Source organism: Phalangium opilio, unplaced genomic scaffold (genome assembly GCF_054372755.1).
Source record: "Phalangium opilio isolate 3A_F unplaced genomic scaffold, DU_Popi_V2 ptg000024l_1, whole genome shotgun sequence".
Lineage (NCBI taxonomy): Eukaryota > Metazoa > Arthropoda > Arachnida > Opiliones > Phalangiidae > Phalangium > Phalangium opilio.
The window spans coordinates 5,480,086-5,506,236 of record NW_028324155.1 but is presented as its reverse complement, the minus strand read 5'-3'; the positions used below and the strand labels follow the sequence as shown (position 1 = coordinate 5,506,236).

The following is a 26,151-nucleotide window of genomic DNA, read 5'->3' as shown; positions in this document are numbered from 1 at the left end:
GTCATGTCATCATGACCTTGAAATACCGGGTCAAGGTCACTTAGTACTGTTGCAAATTTACTCCGAAACAAAGCTACTAACTACGGAATAATACGAAAATAGGTCATCTTGACCTTGTACTATTAGCTCAAGGTCATGAGGACCAGATCAAAGAACAAACTAAAGCATACCCCTAACAACCATGCAACTATGATTATGACCTACTTAAAAGGGCCAAAAGTAGATATTAGAGAAAACCATTACCTTAAATATTATTACGTTTTATCGCTATTTTGAAAGGTTAGCGTGTGACAAAAGAACGCGGTGATAATTAGCAACAAGTTTCAATGTAAAAGCCCAAAACAGTGTCTCAAATTATTCCTCAACGCCATGTGCATTATTCTAGCTTGAGACAATTAGCCTTATTCCTGATCAGCGCCAATTACCCATAGCGGCGACTTTGAGAACTACTATAAGCGGCAAGCCAACCAGATGTCGCTAAAATCTGGTGACGTCATTTTTGGTAAGACCCCGAGAGTGCCCGTCAGTGACGTCACCAGATTTTAGCGACTTCTGATTGGCTTGCCGCTTACAGTAGTTCTCAAAGTCGCCGCTATGGGTAGGTGGCGCTGATCAGGAATAAGGCTAATTCCCAACACAGCGCAAAAATATACAAAAAAATAAAAAGACTTACCCAATTTATCTTTAACCTCGTCATAGAGAGGTTCTTTGTTGGCGAAACCGGCTTTGAGGTCTTCAATACTATGATAGATATTGGGATCGGCTTCCCTACCATCGTAACGTTTTAAACTGCTGTTTTCTCCATAAACGCTTGATCCACAAGCACCTAAAGAATCTAGGTTTGTTAGTAACTAACGTTCCAAAGAAACAAACAAACAATCAACACCAACAAACCTCCAGGATCTCTACAGCTATCTTCCTCATCGTACATAAACTTTGCTTTGTCAACGTTCGATTTGCAAAGTGTTCCACCCGCGCTTAGATTGTTTCGAATATGCTTAACTCCCGCGTTATTAAGATTAGGTTCCGCGCTTGCGTTTTCTTGGTTTTGATACGCGTAAACAGGATTGTCAAAATGCCTTTGATCTAAATGCAATTAAGAGAGAGACATTTGTTTACTACTTTACAATTTCTAACCAAAATAATCAGTAAATGATTGAAAAGAAACTAACCAGGAGCTGGTTTTGGGTCGGCCGCGTATGTAACATAAGCCAACTCGTTCTTAACTTTCTGAAGCCGCCTTCGATAGTAAAATGCCACCAAAATAAATGCCAGTATGAGGATAATAGCCACGGATAATCCTCCAACAATTGCCGCGTTGGAATTGTCCGACCTCTCAACCGATTTTTCAATGTTTTGAACATTGCTGCTAGAGGTACCTTCCAAAACTTGAGCGTCCGCCATATAGGCAATATCGCAATTCTCGCCAGTGAAACCGCATTGACATTTACAGCCTTCCACTGGGTCACAAATAAAGTTGGTTCCTCCGCAATCCGTGCATTGATTCATGCAATGATCTCCGTACATTCCATCAGGACAGACGGCGGTACAACGATCGCCCATCCAACCAGGAGCACACCGGCACATTCCATCAGTTGTTCTACATACTCCACCATTCTGGCAATTGCATCTTAGTTTGCATCCTATACCGTAGGTACCATTGGGACACGCGATATTGCATTCGGAACCTTGCCATCCAGGATAGCAATGGCAAGTACCCGTCACTAAGTCGCACTCTCCTTTTTTGCAACGGCATTCGTTTTTACAATCGGGACCCCAGAAGTTCGGAGGACAGACTTCGTTACAATTGTACCCCAAGTATCCCGGTGGACAACTGTAGCTACCGGACACTGGATTGCACGTCGCATTAGTGTAAGGCGAAATGGAACAATTTTGACTGCATTTTAAACCATAAGTTCCATTGGGACATGGCAATTCGCATTTCTTTCCGGTCCAACCAGGAAGGCACATGCATTCCCCCGATACAGGGAAGCAAGAGCCTTCGTTCTCGCAATTGCAAGGTTGATCGCAATTAAAACCCCACTGATCGTTTTCGCAATCGGAAGTACATCGACGGCCTTTGTAAGGCGGTTTGCAAATGCATCTACCAGTTTTGTGATCGCAACTTTGAGTTTGATCCCATTCACAGTCGCATAGTTCGGAGCAATTCATGCCGTAATGTTTGCTCTAAAACATCCACGATAAGTTAAACTAATATAAGAGAGACGTACCCAACGTTTTGACCGAACATACATCGCATCTGTGTTCGCATTTGAATCCCGTATATCCTGGTCTACAATGACAATCGCCAGTAACTGCGTCACACCCAGCCCCATTAAGACAAACGCATTTTTGTTGGCATCTATCTCCAAATCTTCCTTGAGGACAAGGTCGATCGCAATGTACTCCGGAAAATCCGGGAGGGCATTTACAGTACCCGGAATCCAAATTACAAACGGCGTTATTTTTGCAAGTACAATTATTGGCGCAATGATCTCCAAAGGTACCATCGGGGCAAGGTTCTTCGCAATGCGCTCCTCTATAACCCGTCCTACATATACATCTGCCAGTAATTGGGTCGCAATAGGCGTTATTCTCGCAATTACAAATGTGTCGGCAACCTTCCCCGTATGTAAGGGGAGGACACGGTTTTGAGCAGGTTTCTCCTGACCAACCCGCTTTGCACTTATAAGAACCCGTGATGGGATCGCAACTAAAATTAAAGACGTCTTTCTTCAAACACGACCCAACAGAGATTTTTTTATCTCATCTGAACTTACATGTCCATATTTTTCTTATGACACGTGCAAAAATGTGTACAGTCTAAACCCTTTTCTTTACCTGGACACGCTTTTAATAAATTGACAACTGATTAATTAAAAGCTAATCAGAGCTACGCATCATACACAAAAGTGTCGTAAAATATCTACCTTTATGTTCGCAACGATCCCCAGAAAACCCGGCTTCGCAAATGCATTTGCCGGTTATAGAATCGCAATGTGCGTTATTTTCGCAATCGCAGCTCTATTTTAAGAATTTAAACCATCAGCTAAGCCCTCGATAAATATAACTCTCCTACAATTACTGATTACCTTGCTGCAATTAATGCCCCAAGTGTACAGAGAACACTCATCTTGACACCTATCTCCTACCCAACCCGGTTTGCAGGTACATTCACCCGTTACATGATTACAACTAGCTTGGTTTGAGCACAAGCATTTTTGACTGCAATTTTGTCCGTATAAACCGTCCGGACATGGATTTGCGCAAACTGTCCCCTGATTAACCAAAGACGCGAAACTTTAGAATAAGTAAGACCTACGCGAGAGTCTACCTTACTTTCCATCCAGGAGGACAAATACATTCTCCGGAAATATGGTTGCAAGTACCATTATTTTGACAAAAACATTTATTAGCGCAATGATCTCCGTGAGTACCTTCGGGACAGTGTTTTGAGCATCTATTAACCAATTAAAAAAACCTGTTTACGGTCCCGCCTGGTAAGACTTATCGCTACAAATACGTTAAAATAAAACTAACAGTGGGCCCTGGAATCCAGGAGGGCACTGACAAGCACCGGATATATGATCGCAAGTGCCCCCGTTTTCGCAACGACACGGTTGAGCGCATAAATATCCGTAGAGTCCAGTTGGACAAGGTTGGCTACAGTCTGACCCAGTCCAACCTAAGTAGGTGGTTAATAAGACGCGTGTAAATATAACGTCACGTTCAACAAGAAGTGGAACTTTACCAGGTGTACAAGCGCATTTTCCAAATGCGGGATCACAGAAGGCGTCATTTTGACATTTACAATCGTTTTCACAGTTGGGACCCCATTTTTTCTCTGGGCAAGCTAATAATTAATGAAAACCCTCGTGTAAGGTCAAGGTCAAGAACGGTACTGATATATTCAGGGTTAGTTCAGAGCTCAATAAAGCCGGTGGTCTAAGCACGATTTTTGTTATAAAAGGACTTTCGGCAGGGGTTAATGAGTTATTGGTTGAAGCTGAGGAGGGACACTATATCTAAAGGTTGAGGAAGGGTATACAAATTTACAAATATTTTCAATAAAATTGAAAACTGTAATCAACAACATCTAATAAAATTACCATCGAAAAACCTAAAAACTCTAAATATCGAATTAAAAAAACTAGACAACCATCTAATTAGTATTCATTACTGGACAATACATATCCATATTAATTAAAAAAAATCCAAGACAAAACAATATTCGAAAGCAAACAACATTACTATAAAACTAGACCTTTATCAATTCTTTCCATTGATCCTATCATCCTTAGAAAATTAATCAAACTAATTAGCATAAAACTGCGCCGAATTAAGAAAATTACAACATCCATTCTGAGTCAGAATCACAGAGAAATTAATAAAAATGGACACCAAGTATAAATCTCTCTTACTTTGAAGACCCGTAGACCACCCTCCAGAAAGGACAGGAAACAAGATTATTAAAGAAGTACTCAATAAAAGTAATTTTTTATTTTCCCATCCCCTTTAACACTGCCTTAATTAATTAGCTTAAGTATCATCATCACAAAGAAGAATCGTTGGCCCCTTCCTCGCTTTTATTTCTCTTTAATGATTAATATCTGAGACTGAAATTCCAAAGACCCTTAAACTTAAGATCAAAGGCAGATAGATATATAAACCCTTCATTCATCCTAGGCCTTATTTGAATGAATAAAAATAAATTTTAAGTCTTTTGTGAAGAGCCACTCCGGTTAAAAAAAAACATTTCCGTTAAATTCACCTTCCTAATTAGCAATATACTTCTAATCACAAAGTCAATTAATTAATAATTAATTAATTATCATTCTCTAATTATATGAAAATACCCAGTAACATTATCTACATATAGGATGGTCAAACAAAGGTACTACCGGAAGGTTACCACGCTTTCAAAGCGGATATACCCATTCAAATCTATGCAAATTCACGCTGCGCTTCGACTCTCCTTTTGATAAATAATACGAATAAAAACATTTCCCGCAAAGGCAGGGCAAAGGGATGTACGGTTTTTTAAGATCCCCGTAATCTTCATTGTTTAAAACTTTTAAATCTTAAATCCCTTAAACAAATGATTGCCCGGCGGTAGGAAGGAGTAACGAGTAAAGAAAAAAAGTACTTACAGATGTTGCATGTACTTCCTCCCCAACCAGGTTGGCATTCGCATTCGTCTGGAGCGACGCAGGTACCGTGTAGACATTGATTAGTGCATAAAGCTGCGCGTAACGTCCGTTAAAGGGTAGGGGAAAAAAAATTAAAATCCGTTTTTCAAAAAACCAAAAAGTTTTCTAGGGGGCGTATCTCCTTTAAAGATTCGGATGGGCGTAGAATTAAACGAAACTTACGAATGCATTTTCCGTTATTGATTTCGACGTAACCTTTGCAACACACGTTAACGGTTCTAGATTCCATAACTACTTCCGATTTATAACCGATAGTATAGGCAATTCTAAAAACAAAACCCGGAAGGAATTGAAGTTAGTGGTCTTACAAACATTGACCAACTAACCAAACAACTTTGGTACGTCACTATGACGTCATACTAGAACTTTAACCCCTGATTCTTTAAGAATTATGATAAGGAAAAGGGATGCGTTATTGCCAAGCTTATAATACAACATTTTTGAGCTTATGAAAACCAAAAGCAAGTTAATCATAAGTTACGTTCTCAGTTCAAATATAGGATCTAGCTTAAAAGTGTTTATCATTACTTTTAAACGTTACGCAGAACTTTTACCCGTGATACTTTGCAATACAAATTTAGAATAAGGAAAAGGGATGTGTTATTGCCAAGCTTATAATAAAATTTTTTGAGCTCATGAAAACCAAAAGCAAGTTAATCATACGTTACGTTCTCAGTTCAAATATAGGTTCTTGCTTAAAAGGTTTTATCATTACTTCAACATTACGCAGAACTTTTACCCGTGATACTTTGCAATACAAATTTATGATAAGGAAAAGGGATACGTTATTGATAAGCTTATAATACATTTTTTGAGCTGATGGAAACCCAACAGGGGCGTGCCAACATGAGCCAACATTTTATACTTAAGCGGGGGCGTTGAAAATTTGAGCGGAGCCCTTCGCCCCCGTAGTTGGCACGCCCCTGAAACCCAAAGCAAGTTAATCATACTTTCTCAGTTCAAATATAAGTTCTTGCTTAAAAGCGTTTATCATTACTTCAACATTACTCGCAGACCCTTATTTTTACTTTTAAAAATTAATAAAGATAATGGACAAAAAATACGTTAAATCCTTTCAGCGCAATGAAGCTGATAAAAACTAAAAGTGGTCCGTCGAGTATGTCGAGTAGTTCAATGACAAAAGAATAGCTTTTAACTATTTTTTTTTTTTTTTTTGAAAGACAGTTAGGGGGTGATGATGAGAAGAGATAGCCGAAAAAATTGTTCCTAAGTGTTTTAAAAAGCTGGAAGCTAGCTTAACAGCAAAAGGGTTGGGTATAGGCTTGGTATAGGTAGATGGGTAGGGGATTAGGTTCATCTTGAAGTCTCCTTCCAAAAAGAGAGCATCAATCTTTGTCGTTTTGAGTAGACGATCGAGACGGAAAGGTTTTTAAGTAAAAATCCCCCTAGGAGGGAATGTCAACGCTTACCTAAATTTAGAGCATCTAGGTGGCAAATTCCAACACCACGTGAAGGTTCTAACTTGATACGGTTTGTTAAACGATTTTTGAACGGTTTTCGCCACCGTGTCTTGTTTGCTGCACACATTGGGACCATCTTCAAGAGCTAACGTCACGACGGACAGTACCGCCAGTAATATTATCAGTCTCCACATTTTGAGTTCTTGGCGCGATTTAAATCTGAATCAATTAAAATTAAGTTAATTAAATTAAATTAATTAACTGACATAAAAAACACCTTTTAATACGTTTGATAGGTAATTAAAAAATTGGTAGCTATTCAAACTATGGTTTGGTTTGCTTAATTCATTCTAAAGGGTAAATTATCAAAACAACAACAGCAGTAGTACTTCGTTCTTGGTTAATTACGAAGTTAATGAGTGTAATGAGGTATGGTTTAAATAATTATTTCTTAATTGTCGCAGGAAGGGCATTGCCCAATTCTTAATTAGATGTTTGAGGGTCCGGGATCACGCGCTTACAAACGAAACTAAACAGAATTAAAGTTGCGAAGGATATGTTTGTTAATAACGAAACCAAAAAATTACGAAATTAATATAGTTTTAAAAATACAATTGTGTATAAAAGATTAAGGTAGCAAAGTAATGACTAACAAAACTCCGGTATCCTGTCTGAACAACGTGCTAAGTGAATATAAGCTAATTCAATTCTTGGTATATAGACCTACTATTATTTCTGATATCTACGTGACACAGCGGAAGCGGAAAAGTTCAATATTACTTCAGGCAAAGTTTCGTTAAAGTTCAGTGCTCCGCGGAAACTTTAATTAGACCAAACATTCTATGTCTACAAAAGACCTACTAGGCCTATAAAACTCTTTGTGACCAAAATATACAAAACAGACCGAACTAGACGGTCGAAACCGCAAAATAAAATAATATAACCATAGCGTTCGTTGCGGGTGTAGGTGGATAAGGCCCGAGGGATTTTACTACAGATCCAATCGCTGGAAATAGCCAGCTCGCGCTTAGGGATTGGGTATACGCAGACAGTAGAAGACAAGCGCCGAAAGAGAGTCGATTTTAATCTAGTAGGTATAGTGAAGAGCCGAACAGAGCTCTATAAATATTAGCATAGCCATAAAGGACAACTAACTTACTGCTACGGAAAGAGAACTGTGCCTATAGTAAAGTTTCCTGGATAACTAGACTAACTTTAATTGGAATTCTGATCCTGTTTGGCTTTGATTTGAGTAAGAATCGGATTGGATTGCATTGCATTGAAGTGAACAAAGGATATAATTCCGAATTTTACTAAATCCCAGAATATCCAGAAATATACGTATAGTGTTTTCTTTATCAGAAACTTTATATAATAATTTTAGAAATTCTATTTTCGATGTAATTAAATTGGACACGAATTTAGATGTCTTTTAACTCTGATTCTGTAAGAGATACGGGGAAGTCCTTTGAGTATATTATAGCCCTATTTCTCCTTTCCAATGATACTAAATACTTAAGGTTACAACAATCAGGGCCCGAGTAATTAAGCAAATCCCAGTCACGACGCGTACGTCCATTCTGGATTCATTTCCCCAAACGTTTCTTTATAGTTCACAGCTGAAGTTGGGCCTAACTCATCCTCAAAAACAAAAACTGCATATTGAAGAGATGACACAAATAATATAAAGTTACATATCATCCATTCCCAACTGGCGCCTTGTGTCCTCCCTATCTCGGTTGGTTTGATCTAACTCTCTCTCCCTTCCCTCCATCTGGCAACATAGTCCAACTCAAACCAAATGGAGACAAGATATACTCAGGCTATTAAACCATAGCGAATAGGAGAGAATCAACCATAGGGGGAAACTAACTAACAATATAATATCCAAAGACAGAGATAGAGAGAAACTTCACAGGACACTGAAATTTTGTAATTAGCCTTGGAAACTATATCACCAAACTATAGGCATCTATAGAGTCCGTCTCATATAACTAGAGCTCCTCTAATTCAAATTGAATGCAGCCTTCCAATACGTAAGGTTCTCGTATAGATGGGGTCTTAGCATTGTACCATGAAACTGGTATGGAACTATAGTATATATAGTCCCCCATTAAATCAGAGCACATCGTGAAGGTATAGTGAGGTATGGAGGGGTTTAACTCATCAGTATGGAGAATGCACTAAGTCATTTAAATCAAGGCATTACCTATTTGCACTTCCGCGCATATTGGGCCAAATGAGGAAGTACAGGATAAGGGGTCTAACACGTCGTCAAAAAAGCTGGGTCTATATTTTGAACAAACTGTAAAAAGCTACCGTGGAACAGCTAAAATAAATATTTTCACAACGGAACTTTCAAAGTTGGCTTAGTAACTTAAGTCTTAGAGGTTTTCTTTAAGTCTTTTGAAGAACTCATAAATGGTTTTAAAATGGAAAAGATACCGTCATTGCGAGGGGAGGGTGCCATTAAACCATTAAACGAAAGACGTACCTCTACACGAGAAACATTCAACTCCTTTCTAGAAGAACCGTTGAAAACGGATAATACCAAACACCTATAAGATACGTTAACTGACCACTCCCTCGATCAGGAGCTACCAAAGGATAACTCACGTAACAGTCAGTCGAATTGGTCCCGTATGACCTCGGCGCGATTCATTCCAATAATGGTGTACTAATAAACTCTTTGACTATATTATCGACGAGCAGGGAGATATAATATTCCTTCCTAAAATTCCACACGGTTCTACAATAAAATTCCAAATTCCGCTTAAATTTCTGAGATACTAATTTAATTTGAGTTGGGTTCCCATCCCCCTATAACTTCAAACCTTCTATTGTTACAAACGATCACGACGTTGAGTTGAAAGTGTTAATATTCGAAAGATCTCTAATTTCGAAAATGACGAAGCGAACCGAGGTATAAGGTTTCCGTAAGTTACCTTGATTATTAAAATGACTCGGTTGGTTCTCAACGAATTACACCTATTTACTTGCAAGCGAATCTTTGCCCATATTTAGGCATGAGAAAGAGAACGAGAGAGAGAAAGGGAGAGAATTTTAATCCATAATACAATAAAACAAATTCAGTGAAAGATTAATTTGAATAATAAAATTACGAACGCAATCATCCGTGTCACATATTTTTAAGTAGAGGTACTGCAGCCTATTATTGTTTCTAAAAACGTATTCGACCAACTGATGGTCATCGTGTTTCTCCTTGACTGACCAGTGTCTATTTCTAATCTAAACATTGAAAGGAACAAACTGTAACTACGGTCAAAACTGGACTAGGTCCTAGCGTCCAAGCCAGAAATAAGGTTTGGCTAGCGAAGGTAGTGTGACGTCACCAAAGGGAGCTTTTTGCTTTCATCTCCAAGAAGGCAATTTTGAAGAACACACCATCACCACCATTGCAGTTATATTCCGTATTTCAGTCACAATATTGCGACTTTCACCTCAAATTTAACGAAAGCACGTTCTCTCTAAACATTAAAGGTTTTACAATCGCTGTCTCCCATTTTAGAATCCCCAACGCGTCGTATCTTACGCTTTAAAAGCTAAAGTGTACGAGTTAGTGAAAGGATAAATTCGCCATCGTCTGTCTGATCGAGCTTGGCTTTAACTTGGCCTTCAATAGCGGCGACAACTGACATTGACATACAATATAGGTAGGTGTTACCGAAGATCCGTTTAATGGTGACAATCAAAATATCCACCTCGAAAATGGCCTCGCGAGGGATGTCCGTGATAGGCCATAAACCCGCCTTGGTTTCAAAACTACCTAAGCCAGTCGCACACCCGAGTTTCTAAATTTAACTATTTAATTACTTTTTCCGGGTACAAAAACAAACATATTAAATCGAACACACATATCGTTTAGATTTAATGATATAATTAATACAAATAAGTTAACACAAACAAAAAATCAAAAGGCAATGATGTGCGACGGGCCTAACAATGACGAAAGAGAAAGACAAATGCACGTACTCCGGGTCCGGGACTTAAAAAAAAAAATTCATTGTTTTCTAGAGCGTGTATCCCGGGTATAAAACTTGTTAAATTTTATCATGAATATTGAGCATGTCACCACCTCTTAGTGATCACGTCATGAAGGAGGAAGCTAAATCGTAATTAAAAAGGGCAAGAAGAAGACTCGAAGGTTTACTTCAAAACGGTATATATAAGGTTACTTGCTCGATATTCCTGTTAGTATGCAAAAAATGAATAAATTCAGGGTAAAAATCCCGAACCCGGTAGTACTACCGTCGTTCAAATTTTTTAAGACGCACAAGGTCTAAAAAGAAACCTTATCTTTTTGAGGTAGATACTTTAGACCCCTCGATGTTTATGATAATGTTTAGGTTGAGAGGGTAAGACCACGATGGGGAACTCGGGGAAGGTCTCCCACTCCTCCCAGTTACTTCTTAGGGGGTTGACTGACACTGAACACAATAGCCCTGATCAGATCTGGACTGGTTTTCTCTCCGACCCAAGGAATGCAAGTAGTATGTAACAAACACTTGGCAGTGAATGTAAGCTTAGAGATTTGGTTCCTATCGCGCGGTCAACAAAGCCAAAAATCGAGATTGTAATTTACAAAATAGTAGAGAAGAGGCCCTAGTTGGTTCTCCCTTCGTTTTTGCAGCTTTATCGAATGGTGTTTTTTATTGTTGGTAGTAGGGCGAGAAAAAACACCCCCATAGAAACAAGAAATTAAATATTAAAGGGGTGATGGAACCGATTTGTACGGTCGTAAGGTTAAATTAAACAAAATGCTTTATCTTAAATATTTACACAATCGCCTCTTGACAACAACAACAAAATAATCTGATCATAATCCGAAGTTCCAAACATCATTAAAAAACTGTTAAGTCTAACGCAAATGTCATCTTCAAACAGTCGCTAAGCCTAACGCAAAATGTCATCTTCAGTCGCTAAGCCTAACGCAAAGGTCATCTTCAAATAATAACTAAGCCTAATCCAAATGTCAATAATTCAACGTCACCCTCAATTATGACTCTAAACCATAATTAAAAACATCGAAGTGTTAGCGTCAAACTGAAAAGCTGTTATTACCAAATAATAATAAAAAAAAACCTGTCATACAAAACCACAAAATTTAATTTGCTTATCCAAGTTTCACAATCACTTCGAGCTTCGAGTCTTCAAAATTTCGTAATCATCCGAAGCTAAAAGCCTGAGACGGAAGATGCCAGCAAAAGATAGCTAGAGGGGGGAGGGAAGATAGATAACTTTTCGAAATTTGAAAGGAACGCGTGGAAGAATTAAAACCACTTCAACCTCCTCTCCCCAAACACAAGACAAAAGAGGGGGAAAAGATGGTTGCCACTAATTAAAACAAAAACATTTCAATACCTATGGATGATGATAAGCAAGCCTTACCCGCAACAAGATGGAACCAATTAAAATTAGTTAAATTATTATACAACTACATTCCCGTTAGTTACTAAGGGAGCTGTTTCGTTTTGTGCCGGAGGGAGGCTGAGTTTAATTCTCTCTCTCCAGAGGAAGCGGTTAGCATCTTTTAGCGTAGAAGATTAGTCATGAATTAAAAGGAAAAACAATATAGCTTATGAGTCAAAATGAGGGATTCGAGATTTGATTTTCCTTGAAAGTAGGCAAGCAACTGAGGACAGTAAAGAAGGGGATTTTCGCGCGTCATAATTTCTTATCTATTATATTTTTTCTCTTCTTCTTCTTTTCAAGGAAAGATACTGCGTGAGGAAGCTACAGGGAGGGGCAAAGAATTTCCAGTGAAAAACTTGGTAGAGAAGAATACTCTCCCGGAGGTCGAGTTCGAGGTTTCTATTTCCCCCCCCCCCCACTCGTTTCTACGGACTGTCAAATAGATAAAAACCGCTAGGCTATTTACTTTGCATACTTGTAGCTTTTACACGAAAGCAGACTTAGGCCTAAAGGGTTTAGCGGGTTTTAGGAATATTTTTAGTATTTCACCCAAACTGAAAGGTATTTTCGCTTATGGCAAATAGTTCAAAAACGAACTTTTGCTTTGAAAGAAAAAAATTAAAAACTGCAAAAACCAGTTTTTTCTAAATTTTTTTATCCATGGTCATCTCTGGAGATCAAATATTGCAAATCCTTGAAAAGCTAAGATTCATTTGATGTATAAAGTATTTGTTGTTCCATAAAATAAATACTAACAGAAATGTACAAAGAAACCTACCTAACTTCTAGATAAAAAACATTGCGAATCTCTGCAGTCTGTAAAAGCACGATAAATAATTTCCTAAGCTTATTATCAAACATCAAATGGGTTTTTATAACTTGGACAAACTTCAAAGGCAATTCGGTAAAAACATCTCAGACAAAAATGCATCAAGGGACCGTCCATAAACTACGTCACGCAAAAAATGCCATTTTCTGACCCCCCCGTCCCCCCAGATCACGCTTTGTCACGTTTTCTCAGACCCCTCCCCTAAAAACTACGTCACATTTCTTTAACCCCCCCCCCCAACGGACTATGATTTGTCTTAATTTACCAATTTAATTTGATTAATTTAAAAAGAGATTCTTTCTTCTTTTCCACTCAGAAATTTTTTCCTCGACATGAAAGTCAAAGTTCATTTCCATTTTAAGCTTTTACAAATATCGTTTGCCTCTGATTGAACTATAAAACTTTATTGTTTGGATGTGCTTTTTTATAACCTTCCATATTTTTCCACAAAGCTTAGATAAAGGGGCACACTTAATAGTTTTCGACATTGTCACATGAAAATCTTAGGCTAATCGAGCTTGGTATTCAGATTTTAAAAATGTGCAAAAGAAACGATACCATTTACTTCCGATGGAGGATCCGATTCATCCTTGCTAATGCTAGTGGTGAATAAACAGTGACATTTGAGAGTTTAAGCTGACACTACATTTAGAAGTCCTTATGCGTACGTGTATTTAGTTCTGCAGTGAACGGGTCTCTTTATTTTAAATGCGCTGCTTAAATTGACTACACGTCAAGAGTAAGTATGTGATCTTAGCTTACAGTTTCTACTATTTAAGCGATGATAGAATAAAATTTTGTTAAATTATTGTAGAGGTCGGTCTCACGGTGGACTTTGAAACTTTGTTTTTTTTCTTTTATAAAAAATGGTCAATCGATCTCTTACTGACTTCGTAATAAAATTAATTTTTAAATGTGACGTCACGCATTGATGGACCCCTCCCTCCCCCCTCGTCACGGACCGTCACAAACTTACAAACCCCCTCCCCCCCATAAGAGTGTGACGTAGTTTATGGACGGTCCCCAATACTTAAATCGTGTATAATTAAAGGGGCGAATAGCCCTAGGGAAAAACTGGGAATTTTTCCAAGAGAAAGTAAGGAAAAACACAACGTGACGCAATAGAGAATTCGGCACCTTGACAAATACTGGTGATGATTTAATAATATATGATAGAGGTTTTAGTTTTTTCAGTAGAGATCCATTTTGGACACTGAAGTCTAGTATAAACAAGACGTGTCTTTGGCAATTCCAAGGTCATATATTAATCATGGATACAAAACTGAGTGGCATTAGTAACAAAACCAGCAAAATACTCGTGATAATTTAATAATATGATAGGGGTTTTAGTTTTTTTCAGTAGAGACCCATTTTGGACACTAGTCTAGTATAAACAAGACGTTCGAAGGTCATATATTAATCATTGGCACAAACTGAATGGCATTAGTAACAAAACCCGCATTAGTTTTCATTTAAAATAAACAAGATATCTTGGTTTAGTGAAAAATTTTCCTCAAATCGAAATGAGAATAAGAAAATTGGCGGAGAGAAACGTTTTCTTAGAATCTTAGTAAATGGTAAACATATTATTTTCAGAATTTGTTTACTATTTTGTTTTGTGCCACAGCGAGCGCTCCTTAGATAGCCCTCAGATATTTGAATATAAATCACTGAATTAACCCACTTACTAATAATATGTCGTTTTAAGTTCGACATAAGTCACAACCGAACCGCTACATAAATCCATTTGTTATTGTTGTTTCCTATAGGCATTTATCAATGTCACAAACTATAAACTAGGAAATTCGACTGAACTTGATACGTCAACTACTGTCACACACTTTATTCCATTTGTAGCACCTGTGACACTATTTTTTTGATTAATTTCACTGTCAAATGAAGTCGAGTAATGAACAATTTCTAAATTTTGTTTAGCTCAACACTAAGCCACCACGCTAAAGCTAAGTCTAAATAAAAACTGAGCCGTTCTAAAAACGGTTCTCAACTTGACTGAAGCTCTTTGGAAATAAAAAAAAAAACGGATTTCCCGTCATGAACAATTACGCATTTAACGTTTTAAACCATCTGCCGAGTATATTAAATTGTCCCTTGAATATTGATTGAACCATGAAAATTCTAGGCTTTTCGCTACTAAATTAAGCTATTTGTATAATAAATTAAATTCATGAAGTACAAAAAAAAAAACAGTTAACTTTCTCTCTTAAAGCTCGGGACAACTCCCATAATAAAAACTCCATTATTAAAATATAAAAGAAATTTTTATAAATTTAACTTAATTTAATTTTTTTTTTGGGCTTCTTTTATTCAGATTCCTATATAATTTAGCTACGCATAGACGTGGAAAAATGACGCAAATTTTTCTACAAGTACTTTTGCAACTACTACGGTTTCATTTTAGAGGGCAGGGCTCAACAAATTTTTCCAACTGTGTATGTATTGTAGTTTTCGTAGAAAACGGCTTGGATTCAAGCTCAAAAAAAGTGAGAGGATAGAATTACATTATATTCTGAGTGGATAATTAGGCTTTTATGAAGAAAACTTTGTGACAACTCTTTCTACCATTTTATATTTCTAGACTATTCAGTATTGTTAAAGGCAGAATTGAAACGGCTATTATATTGATTTCAAAAGGTCTATCTATCATAAGTTGAAAGATGTAGAGGAATAAAACAAAAGGCATCCATTATATTTTAGAGAGATGGTAGTTTAAATATATTATTTTTATAACGCTATTGTGCTATCAAAAAAGACTAAAAAATATTATAGGCATTCTATTAGGAAATTTGCATAATTTTTTTTCTCGTTTTGTCTATGATGATGATAATAAAGCAAGGTGGCGATTAATTAGGGGGGGGTTGGGGAATGTGACGCAACATTATCTGAAATTCTAGGAAGTTTATACAATTTTGACAGCGATTTTTGCGGATGTTTTAAGGGGAAAAAAACTGCGTGCGTGACCAAATGATTCTCTGGGTGGTGGTCAACTTAAAATAAGAGGAAATATAATACATCTACTCTATCTATATATGTATTTAATGAGTTTAACATTTTTGTAAGATATGGAATACTTTAAGCGTGACAATTGCAAGATAATATTAAGCTAAATACTTTATCTTAACCACTTAAGAAAAACAATAGTTCAATATTTTCCAGCTAAGTCTAAATCAAGGAAAACTATAACCAATAACGATTTTGTTGTAGGAATTGTTTATAACAAAATAAATAAAAGTGGGCATATATATCAATAACTGTAGCATGACTAGTAAAAATGTCTAAACTATTATTAACTTCTTGAGCTAGTAACAAGTCATTTTCTTTCTGGAGTATCTAAGGGGCCTTTTTTAAGGATTTCCAAGTATTTGATTGAACAACAATAGACTCAAGAAATTATTGCCAACTAAATAGAAAGAGGAACCACCAGTAAAAGTTCTTATCTATTTCCTCTTCACAATTTGAGGCATTTAAGGGAAGTGTATATTAAAATTTTGACGGCAATATTGTTAACTTATATAATCGAAGGATATAAAACGGAAATTGTGGGAGTTTTAGGCGGGAATTATGGTACTGCGATGATAAAAAAAAAATAAAAATAAAAACACCCAAGGGAAAATTCTTTTACTTACATTTAAGTTTTTAACTATAACAATAGTTTATAACTAAAAAAAACATGTTAAGGTAAATGAATATCCCAGAAAAAAATATAATTGGGATGCATTTTTATTCTCGGGTTGTTTGACGTGTTAAGGTCAGAGTGATGTACTAGATTTTAAGGCCGCCACTTTTTTACAGAATTACAGAAAGTGCCTACAAGTGCCCTCAGTAGGAAAACTACTATAGCAGTAGTTTTATAGAAAAAGACTTATATTTAAGTTAATTACCGGTGAAACTGGTTCAAAATTGCATATATATAATAAGTAAGCTATGATCTATATTATAAAACATTTTAAAACTTAATTCCGAACTAATTTACTTAAATTTAAGGGTGACTACAACTTACTGTTATACACAAAATGCTTACATTTAAGTTAATTACGGGTCAAATTAATTCAAATTTACTATACATAATCAGAAACGTGTTTGGTTTAATATACACTACTTAAATAGTTAATAACTAGCTATTGTCTCACTTAATTTCAGGGTGTCTACAACACACTATTTTACAGATTCATGGGTGCCTCCAAATATACTATTTTACAGAAAATGCTTACATTTAAGTTAATTACGGATAAAATTAATTCAAATTTACTATACATAATCAGAAACGTGTTTGGTTTAATATACACTACTTAAATAGTTAATAACTAGCTATTATCTCACTTAAATTCAGGGTGTCTACAACACACTATTTTACAGAAAATGCGATTATTTAAGTTAATTACGGGTCAAATTAATTCAAATTACCTACATCTACTAAGAATATTACGCTCTATAATATGAACGCATTTAAAAATTAATTTCTATCAAATATACTTAAATTTAAGGGTGCGTACAGATTTTGTACTCGGGAAAAGATGACTTACAGGAGGCACTATTTTACAGAAAATGCGATTATTTAAGTTAATTACGGGTCAAATTAATTCAAATTTACTACACATAATCAGAAACGTGTTTGGTTTAATATACACTACTTAAATAGTTAATAACTAGCTATTATCTCACTTAATTTCAGCGTGTCTACAACACACTATTTTATAAATTCATGGGTGCCTCCAAATATACTATTTTACAGAAAATGTGATTATTTAAGTTAATTACCGATCAAATTAATTCAAATTACCTATATCTACTAAGAATATTACGCTCTATAATATAAACGCGTTGAAAAATTTATTTCTATCAAATCTACTTATATTTAAGGGTGCGTACAGATTTTGTACTCGGGTAAAGATGACTTACAGGAGGCACTATTTTACAGAAAATGCGATTATTTAAGTTAATTACGGGTCAAATTAATTCAAATTTACTATACATATAAAGAAACGTGTTTGGTTTAATATACACTACTTAAATAGTTAATAACTAGCTATTATCTCACTTAAATTCAGGGTGCATACAAAACACTATTTTACAGATTCATGGGTGCCTCCAAATATACTATTTTACAGAAAATGCTTATATTTAAGTTAATTACCGATCAAATTAATTGCAATTACCTACATCTACTAATAATATTACGCTCTATAATATAAACGCGTTTAAAAATTTATTTCTACCAAATATACTTAAATTTAAGGGTGCATACAGATTTTGTATTTGGGAAAAGATGACTTACAGGAGGCACTATTTTACAGAAAATGCTTATATTTAAGTTAATTACGGGTCAAATTAATTCAAATTTACTATACATAATCAGAAACGTGTTTGGTTTAATATACACTACTTAAATAGTTAATAACTAGCTATTTTCTCACTTAAATTTAGGGTGTCTACAACACACTATTTTACAGAAAATGAATTATTTAAGTTAATTACGGGTCAAATTAATTCAAATTTGCTATACATAATCAGAAACGTGTTTGGTTTAATATACACTACTTAAATAGTTAATAACTAGCTATTTTCTCACTTAAATTCAGGGTGCCTACAACACATTATTTTACAGATTCGTGGGTGCCTCCAAATATACTATTTTACAGAAAATGCGATTATTTAAGTTAATTACGAGTAGTAATCATACTTAAACTGAGGAAGGCAACAAGACTTTCGTAATCTTGTCTACTGGGGTAAGAATTTTACCAAAATGTGAATATTTAAGTTAATTAAGTATGAAATTAAATCTAACTTGGATTATAATGCTATTTGAGTGTGATGTTCAAATTAAACACTATGAAAAGTAAATTGTGCCAATTAAACTTACGGTAAGGGTGCCTTCAAAATATTGCTAAAGGAAAACCACGGCCACAGCGGTTTGAACTGTCCAAAATGCTTTTATTTAACATAACTATTAAAGTAATGAAATTTAATTTGTTAATGTGTCATATGAATGTGGTGCTCAATTTAAACGCAATTTAATGTTAATTGCGAGCAATTATTCTCAAATATAAGTTGCCTACAACTTACATAATACAATTTTACATAACCTGGGTGCCTACGAGACACAATTTTACCAAAACGCTTTCATTTAACTTAATTTTGGATGGAATTCGATCTAAGTTGGTACATATACATTTGAGATTGCGCTGATTAATTTAAACGCGACTTAAAATTAATTCTGAGCAATTATTCTCAAATAAATGGTGCCTACAACTTTTGAATTTTATATAACCTGCGTGCCTACAAGACACTATTTTACCAAAACGCTTTCATTTCACTTAATTTGGATGGAATTCAATCTAAGTTGGTACATATACATTTATGATTGCGCTTATTAATTTTAACGCGATTTAAAGTTAATTCTGAGCAATTATTCTCAAATATAAGTGGCCTACAACTTTTGAATTTTACATAACCTGGGTGTCTACAACTTTTGAATTTTACATAACCTGGGTGCCTACAAGACACTATTTTATCAGAACGCTTTCATTTAACTTAATTTTGGATGGAATTCAATCTAAGTTGGTACATATATATTTGAGATTGCGATGATTAATTTAAAGGCAACACAGTTTCTCGATGCAACTACCCTTTTTGAAACACTCTGTATAAATTAACGTAATAATTTTTGTAAGTTTTGTTAATGGTTTTGATGTTATTTTAGCAATTTAAAACAACAGCACTCTTCCGTTTTGAACTATTAAATTATTAAATAACAAAAGAATTAACACAACAGTTATCCAGGAAAAAATTGGTGTGATGGGTTATATTGGAGAAATTTGATCACATTAAAATTTATTAAATATGACGCAAAGCAATAGGACTAGGGCGCTTACTAGACCCAAAAGCTATCATCTGTGTGGGCTAATTATTTTTGGATTACATGATATGGGGTATACAAGTTTCTAGTACCCCTAGCACGTGACGTGATTTATTAATGGCCCCTCGACAACTATGCGTTTTACAAGTTACGAGTCTAAGAGGGAAAGGCGCGGGGTAAAACTCTGCCTTCCATCTCGCTTTTTAGCCCCACCGCTGTGGGTGTTTTGGATCTTAGAGTGCACAAACACAGCACTAGAGCAACTCTCTTGTATCTCCGGATACTTAGGGTTGCCTACCCCCTTTTCCCGTCGAAAGGGTGTATTTTCTATCGCGCTTTGTAAAACCATAAGGAGATTATCTCTCTAAGGGCCCAAGATTCTATGCTACGGTTGAAATGTATGTATGTCCGATTTGGTCAGCCATCCGTCTCATCTCAAGTAGTATAATAATTGTATAGCCTAAACAGAGGCCGAGCGCATTCGCTGCAGAGTAACCCGGCATTGAACATTTTTCCCTCCTTCAAAGATTTCTCACGACAGCGCTTCGTGATTTTTACTAAGCGCGAATTTACCTCTTGTGTCTGAGAGAACTGGGGGGTTCTGGAAATTCTCTTACTTATTTTTTCCCCTCAGTCCTTCCTCTCTCGCGTCTCGCCACTCGCCTCCCCGCCTGTTTTAGTTTGATTCCCAACCGCTTGGGAGCGTTATCTCAGAGCTCGCGTCTAGACCACGACCGGCTTAGGATATCATTCGTGGCTGATTTTGAAAATTATTTTTCTCTCCCGCGAATTTCACGAAAAATTCGGAAGGAGCCCCTATACAAAATCTACGTCACATCTAGCAGAACTAGATGTTTTTGCTAATAGATGCGCTTGGGCCCTTAGAGAGAGAGATAATTTCCTTATGGTAAAACGCATAGTTGTCGAGGGGCCTTTAATAAATCACGTCACGTGCTAGGGGTACTAGTAACTTGTATACCCCATATCATGTAATCCAAAAATAATTAGCCCACACAGATGATAGCTTTTGGGTCTAGTAAGCGCCCTAGTCCTATTGTTTTGCGTCATCTATATCTATATAAATCAAAGTCCTGACTGACTGACTGACTGACTGACAGACTGACTGATAATCAACGCCCAGCCCAAACCGCTTGCCCTAGAAGGCTGAAAATTTGCAGGAACGTTACTCATAAGTAGTAGGCGCGTACTAAGAAAGATTTTTTCAATCCGCCGCCATCTTAAAAAATGGCGCCCAGAAATGTAAAAAATATTCTCTATGCAATTAAGTACGCGCGTTTCAACCGATTTCACAAATATTTAGTACACTGGTTTGCTTTAACCTTAAGACGGGCTGAATGGTCTTTCGGGTTTGATTTTTCGCCATCTTTTAAAATGGCGCCCAGAAATGTAAGAAAATATTCTCTATGCAATAAAGTCCGCGCGTTTCAACCGATTTCACAAATATTTAGTACAATGGTTTCCTTTAACCTATAGACGGGCTGAATGGTATTTTGGGTTCGATTTATTGCCATCTTTTTAAATGGCGGCCAAAAACTTAAAAACCCTTCTTTCTGGAATAATGTACGCGTGAAAAGTAATAAAAAATATCCCGACGGGCTGACGGACTGTGCTGAGTGCCTTCGCTCCTAGGGTGCTACAAAAATATTAGTCATCAGTAAAATCTACACATTCTTTATATCATTTTAGATGGAAGTTCTTATTACACGCGAGCAACGCCGCGGGTAACGGCTAGTATTTAATAAATTTTAATGTGATCAAATTTCTCCAATATAACCCATCACACCAATTTTTTCCTGGGTAACTGTTGTGTTAATTCTTTTGTTATTTAATAATTTAATGGTTCAAAACGGAGGAGTGCTGTTGTTTTAAATTGATAAAATAACATCAAAACCATTAACAAAACTTACAAGAATTATTCCGTTAATTTATACAGAGTGTTTCAAAAAGGGTAGTTGCATCGAGAAACTGTGTTGCCTTTAAATTAATCGTCGCAATCTCAAATATATATGTACCAACTTAGATTGAATTCCATCCAAAATTAAGTTAAATGAAAGCGTTCTGATAAAATAGTGTCTTGTAGGCACCCAGGTTATGTAAAATTCAAAAGTTGTAGACACCCAGGTTATGTAAAATTCAAAAGTTGTAGACACCCAGGTTATGTAAAATTCAAAATTTGTAGGCCACTTATATTTGAGAATAATTGCTCAGAATTAACTTTAAATCGCGTTTAAATTAATCAGCGCAATCATAAATGTATATGTACCAACTAAGATTGAATTCCATCCAAGTTAAGTGAAATGAAAGCGTTTTGGTAAAGTAGTGTCTTGTAGGCACCCAGGTTATGTAAAATTGTATTATGTAAGTTGTAGGCAACTTATATTTGAGAATAATTGCTCGCAATTAACATTAAATTGCGTTTAAATTGAGCACCACATTCATATGACACATTAACAAATTAAATTTCATTACTTTAATAGTTATGTTAAATAAAAGCATTTTGGACAGTTCAAACCGCTGTGGCCGTGGTTTTCCTTTAGCAATATTTTGAAGGCACCCTTACCGTAAGTTTAATTGGCACAATTTACTTTTCATAGTGTTTAATTTGAACATCACACTCAAATAGCATTATAATCCAAGTTAGATTTAATTTCATACTTAAATATTCACATTTTGGTAAAATTCTTACCCCAGTCGACAAGATTACGAAAGTCTTGTTGCCTTCCTCAGTTTAAGTATGATTGCTACTCGTAATTAACTTAAATAATCGCATTTTCTGTAAAATAGTATATTTGGAGGCACCCACGAATCTGTAAAATAATGTGTTGTAGGCACCCTGAATTTAAGTGAGAAAATAGCTAGTTATTAACTATTTAAGTAGTGTATATTAAACCAAACACGTTTCTGATTATGTATAGCAAATTTGAATTAATTTGACCCGTAATTAACTTAAGTAATCGCATTTTCTGTAAAATAGTGCCTCCTATAAGTCATCTTTCCCCGAGTACAAAATCTGTATGCACCCTTAAATTTAAGTATATTTGATAGAAATTAATTTTTAAACGCGTTAATATTAGAGAGCGTAATATTCTTAGTAGATGTAGGTAATTTGAATTAATTTGATCGGTAATTAACTTAAATAATCGCATTTTCTGTAAAATAGTGTGTTGTAGACACCCTGAATTTAAGTGAGATAATAGCTAGTTATTAACTATTTAAGTAGTGTATATTAAACCAAACACGTTTCTGATTATGTATAGTAAATTTGAATTAATTTGACCCGTAATTAACTTAAATAATCGCATTTTCTGTAAAATAGTGCCTCCTGTAAGTCATCTTTTCCCGAGTACAAAATATGTATGCACCCTTAAATTTAAGTATATTTGGTAGAAATTAATTTTTAAACGCGTTTATATTATAGAGCGTAATATTCTTAGTAGATGTAGGTAATTTGAATTAATTTGACCCGTAATTAACTTAAATTTAAGCATTTTCTGTAAAATAGTGCCTCCTGTAAGTCATCTTTTCCCGAGTACAAAATCTGTATGCACCCTTAAATTTAAGTATATTTGGTAGAAATAAATTTTTAAACGCGTTTATATTATAGAGCGTAATATTATTAGTAGATGTAGGTAATTGCAATTAATTTGATAGGTAATTAACTTAAATATAAGCATTTTCTGTAAAATAGTATATTTGGAGGCACCCATGAATCTGTAAAATAGTGTTTTGTATGCACCCTGAATTTAAGTAAGATAATAGCTAGTTATTAACTATTTAAGTAGTGTATATTAAACCAAACACGTTTCTGATTATGTGTAGTAAATTTGAATTAATTTGACCCGTAATTAACTTAAGTAATCGCATTTTCTGTAAAATAGTGCCTCCTATAAGTCATCTTTCCCCGAGTACAAAATCTGTATGCACCCTTAAATTTAAGTATATTTGATAGAAATTAATTTTTAAACGCGTTAATATTAGAGAGCGTAATATTCTTAGTAGATGTAGGTAATTTGAATTAATTTGATCGGTAATTAACTTAAATAATCGCATTTTCTGTAAAATAGTGTGTTGTAGACACCCTGAATTTAAGTGAGATAATAGCTAGTTATTAACTATTTAAGTAGTGTATATTAAACCAAACACGTTTCTGATTATGTGTAGTAAATTTGAATTAATTTGACCCGTAATTAACTTAAATAATCGCATTTTCTGTAAAATAGTGCCTCCTGTAAGTCATCTTTTCCCGAGTACAAAATATGTATGCACCCTTAAATTTAAGTATATTTGGTAGAAATTAATTTTTAAACGCGTTTATATTATAGAGCGTAATATTCTTAGTAGATGTAGGTAATTTGAATTAATTTGACCCGTAATTAACTTAAATTTAAGCATTTTCTGTAAAATAGTGCCTCCTGTAAGTCATCTTTTCCCGAGTACAAAATCTGTATGCACCCTTAAATTTAAGTATATTTGGTAGAAATAAATTTTTAAACGCGTTTATATTATAGAGCGTAATATTATTAGTAGATGTAGGTAATTGCAATTAATTTGATAGGTAATTAACTTAAATATAAGCATTTTCTGTAAAATAGTATATTTGGAGGCACCCATGAATCTGTAAAATAGTGTTTTGTATGCACCCTGAATTTAAGTAAGATAATAGCTAGTTATTAACTATTTAAGTAGTGTATATTAAACCAAACACGTTTCTGATTATGTGTAGTAAATTTGAATTAATTTGACCCGTAATTAACTTAAGTAATCGCATTTTCTGTAAAATAGTGCCTCCTATAAGTCATCTTTCCCCGAGTACAAAATCTGTATGCACCCTTAAATTTAAGTATATTTGATAGAAATTAATTTTTAAACGCGTTAATATTAGAGAGCGTAATATTCTTAGTAGATGTAGGTAATTTGAATTAATTTGATCGGTAATTAACTTAAATAATCGCATTTTCTGTAAAATAGTGTGTTGTAGACACCCTGAATTTAAGTGAGATAATAGCTAGTTATTAACTATTTAAGTAGTGTATATTAAACCAAACACGTTTCTGATTATGTGTAGTAAATTTGAATTAATTTGACCCGTAATTAACTTAAATAATCGCATTTTCTGTAAAATAGTGCCTCCTGTAAGTCATCTTTTCCCGAGTACAAAATCTGTACGCACCCTTAAATATAAGTAGATTTGATAGAAATAAATTTTTCAACGCGTTTATATTATAGAGCGTAATATTCTTAGTAGATATAGGTAATTTGAATTAATTTGATCGGTAATTAACTTAAATAATCACATTTTCTGTAAAATAGTATATTTGGAGGCACCCATGAATCTATAAAATAGTGTGTTGTAGACACGCTGAAATTAAGTGAGATAATAGCTAGTTATTAACTATTTAAGTAGTGTATATTAAACCAAACACGTTTCTGATTATGTGTAGTAAATTTGAATTAATTTGACCCGTAATTAACTTAAATAATCGCATTTTCTGTAAATTAGTGCCTCCTGTAAGTCATCTTTTCCCGAGTACAAAATCTGTACGCACCCTTAAATTTAAGTATATTTGATAGAAATTAATTTTTAAATGCGTTCATATTATAGAGCGTAATATTCTTAGTAGATGTAGGTAATTTGAATTAATTTGACCCGTAATTAACTTAAATAATCGCATTTTCTGTAAAATAGTGTGTTGTAGACACCCTGAATTTAAGTGAGATAATAGCTAGTTATTAACTATTTAAGTAGTGTATATTAAACCAAACACGTTTCTGATTATGTGTAGTAAATTTGAATTAATTTTATCCGTAATTAACTTAAATGTAAGCATTTTCTGTAAAATAGTATATTTGGAGGCACCCATGAATCTGTAAAATAGTGTGTTGTAGACACCCTGAAATTAAGTGAGACAATAGCTAGTTATTAACTATTTAAGTAGTGTATATTAAACCAAACACGTTTCTGATTATGTATAGTAAATTTGAATTAATTTGACCCGTAATTAACTTAAATGTAAGCATTTTGTGTATAACAGTAAGTTGTAGTCACCCTTAAATTTAAGTAAATTAGTTCGGAATTAAGTTTTAAAATGTTTTATAATATAGATCATAGCTTACTTATTATATATATGCAATTTTGAACCAGTTTCACCGGTAATTAACTTAAATATAAGTCTTTTTCTATAAAACTACTGCTATAGTAGTTTTCCTACTGAGGGCACTTGTAGGCACTTTCTGTAATTCTGTAAAAAAGTGGCAGCCAGATTTTAAGGTCAAAATTGTAATCCCCCTCCAATTGGCAACTTAAAACACCATCACCTTGTTTGTTATGGTTTTAGATGTTAGGGTACTAGCATTATCTATAAA

At 34.8% G+C, this 26,151-nt stretch overlaps 1 protein-coding gene across 3 annotated transcripts in view; it reads right to left on the bottom strand.

Moving 5' to 3' along the window:
• Positions 1 to 26,151, bottom strand: part of LOC149692413 (uncharacterized) — a 28,474-nt gene that overhangs the window by 1,774 nt on the left and 549 nt on the right. Inside the window, exons 2-14 of one of the 3 annotated variants that reach the window (XM_089868155.1) lie at positions 6,641 to 6,850; positions 5,373 to 5,476; positions 5,151 to 5,243; positions 3,752 to 3,853; positions 3,541 to 3,685; positions 3,340 to 3,460; positions 3,093 to 3,278; positions 2,931 to 3,024; positions 2,781 to 2,868; positions 2,254 to 2,713; positions 1,173 to 2,187; positions 895 to 1,086; positions 674 to 835 (exon numbers count right to left, since the gene is read on the bottom strand). In XM_089868155.1, the coding sequence (XP_089724281.1) occupies positions 674 to 835; positions 895 to 1,086; positions 1,173 to 2,187; positions 2,254 to 2,713; positions 2,781 to 2,868; positions 2,931 to 3,024; positions 3,093 to 3,278; positions 3,340 to 3,460; positions 3,541 to 3,685; positions 3,752 to 3,853; positions 5,151 to 5,243; positions 5,373 to 5,476; positions 6,641 to 6,825 (2,947 nt within the window). In that variant the 5' untranslated portion in view covers positions 6,826 to 6,850. The remainder of the gene's footprint in view (positions 1 to 673; positions 836 to 894; positions 1,087 to 1,172; positions 2,188 to 2,253; positions 2,714 to 2,780; positions 2,869 to 2,930; positions 3,025 to 3,092; positions 3,279 to 3,339; positions 3,461 to 3,540; positions 3,686 to 3,751; positions 3,854 to 5,150; positions 5,244 to 5,372; positions 5,477 to 6,640; positions 6,851 to 26,151) is intronic. The other 2 variants (XM_089868156.1, XM_089868157.1) reach the window with 2 other exon arrangements.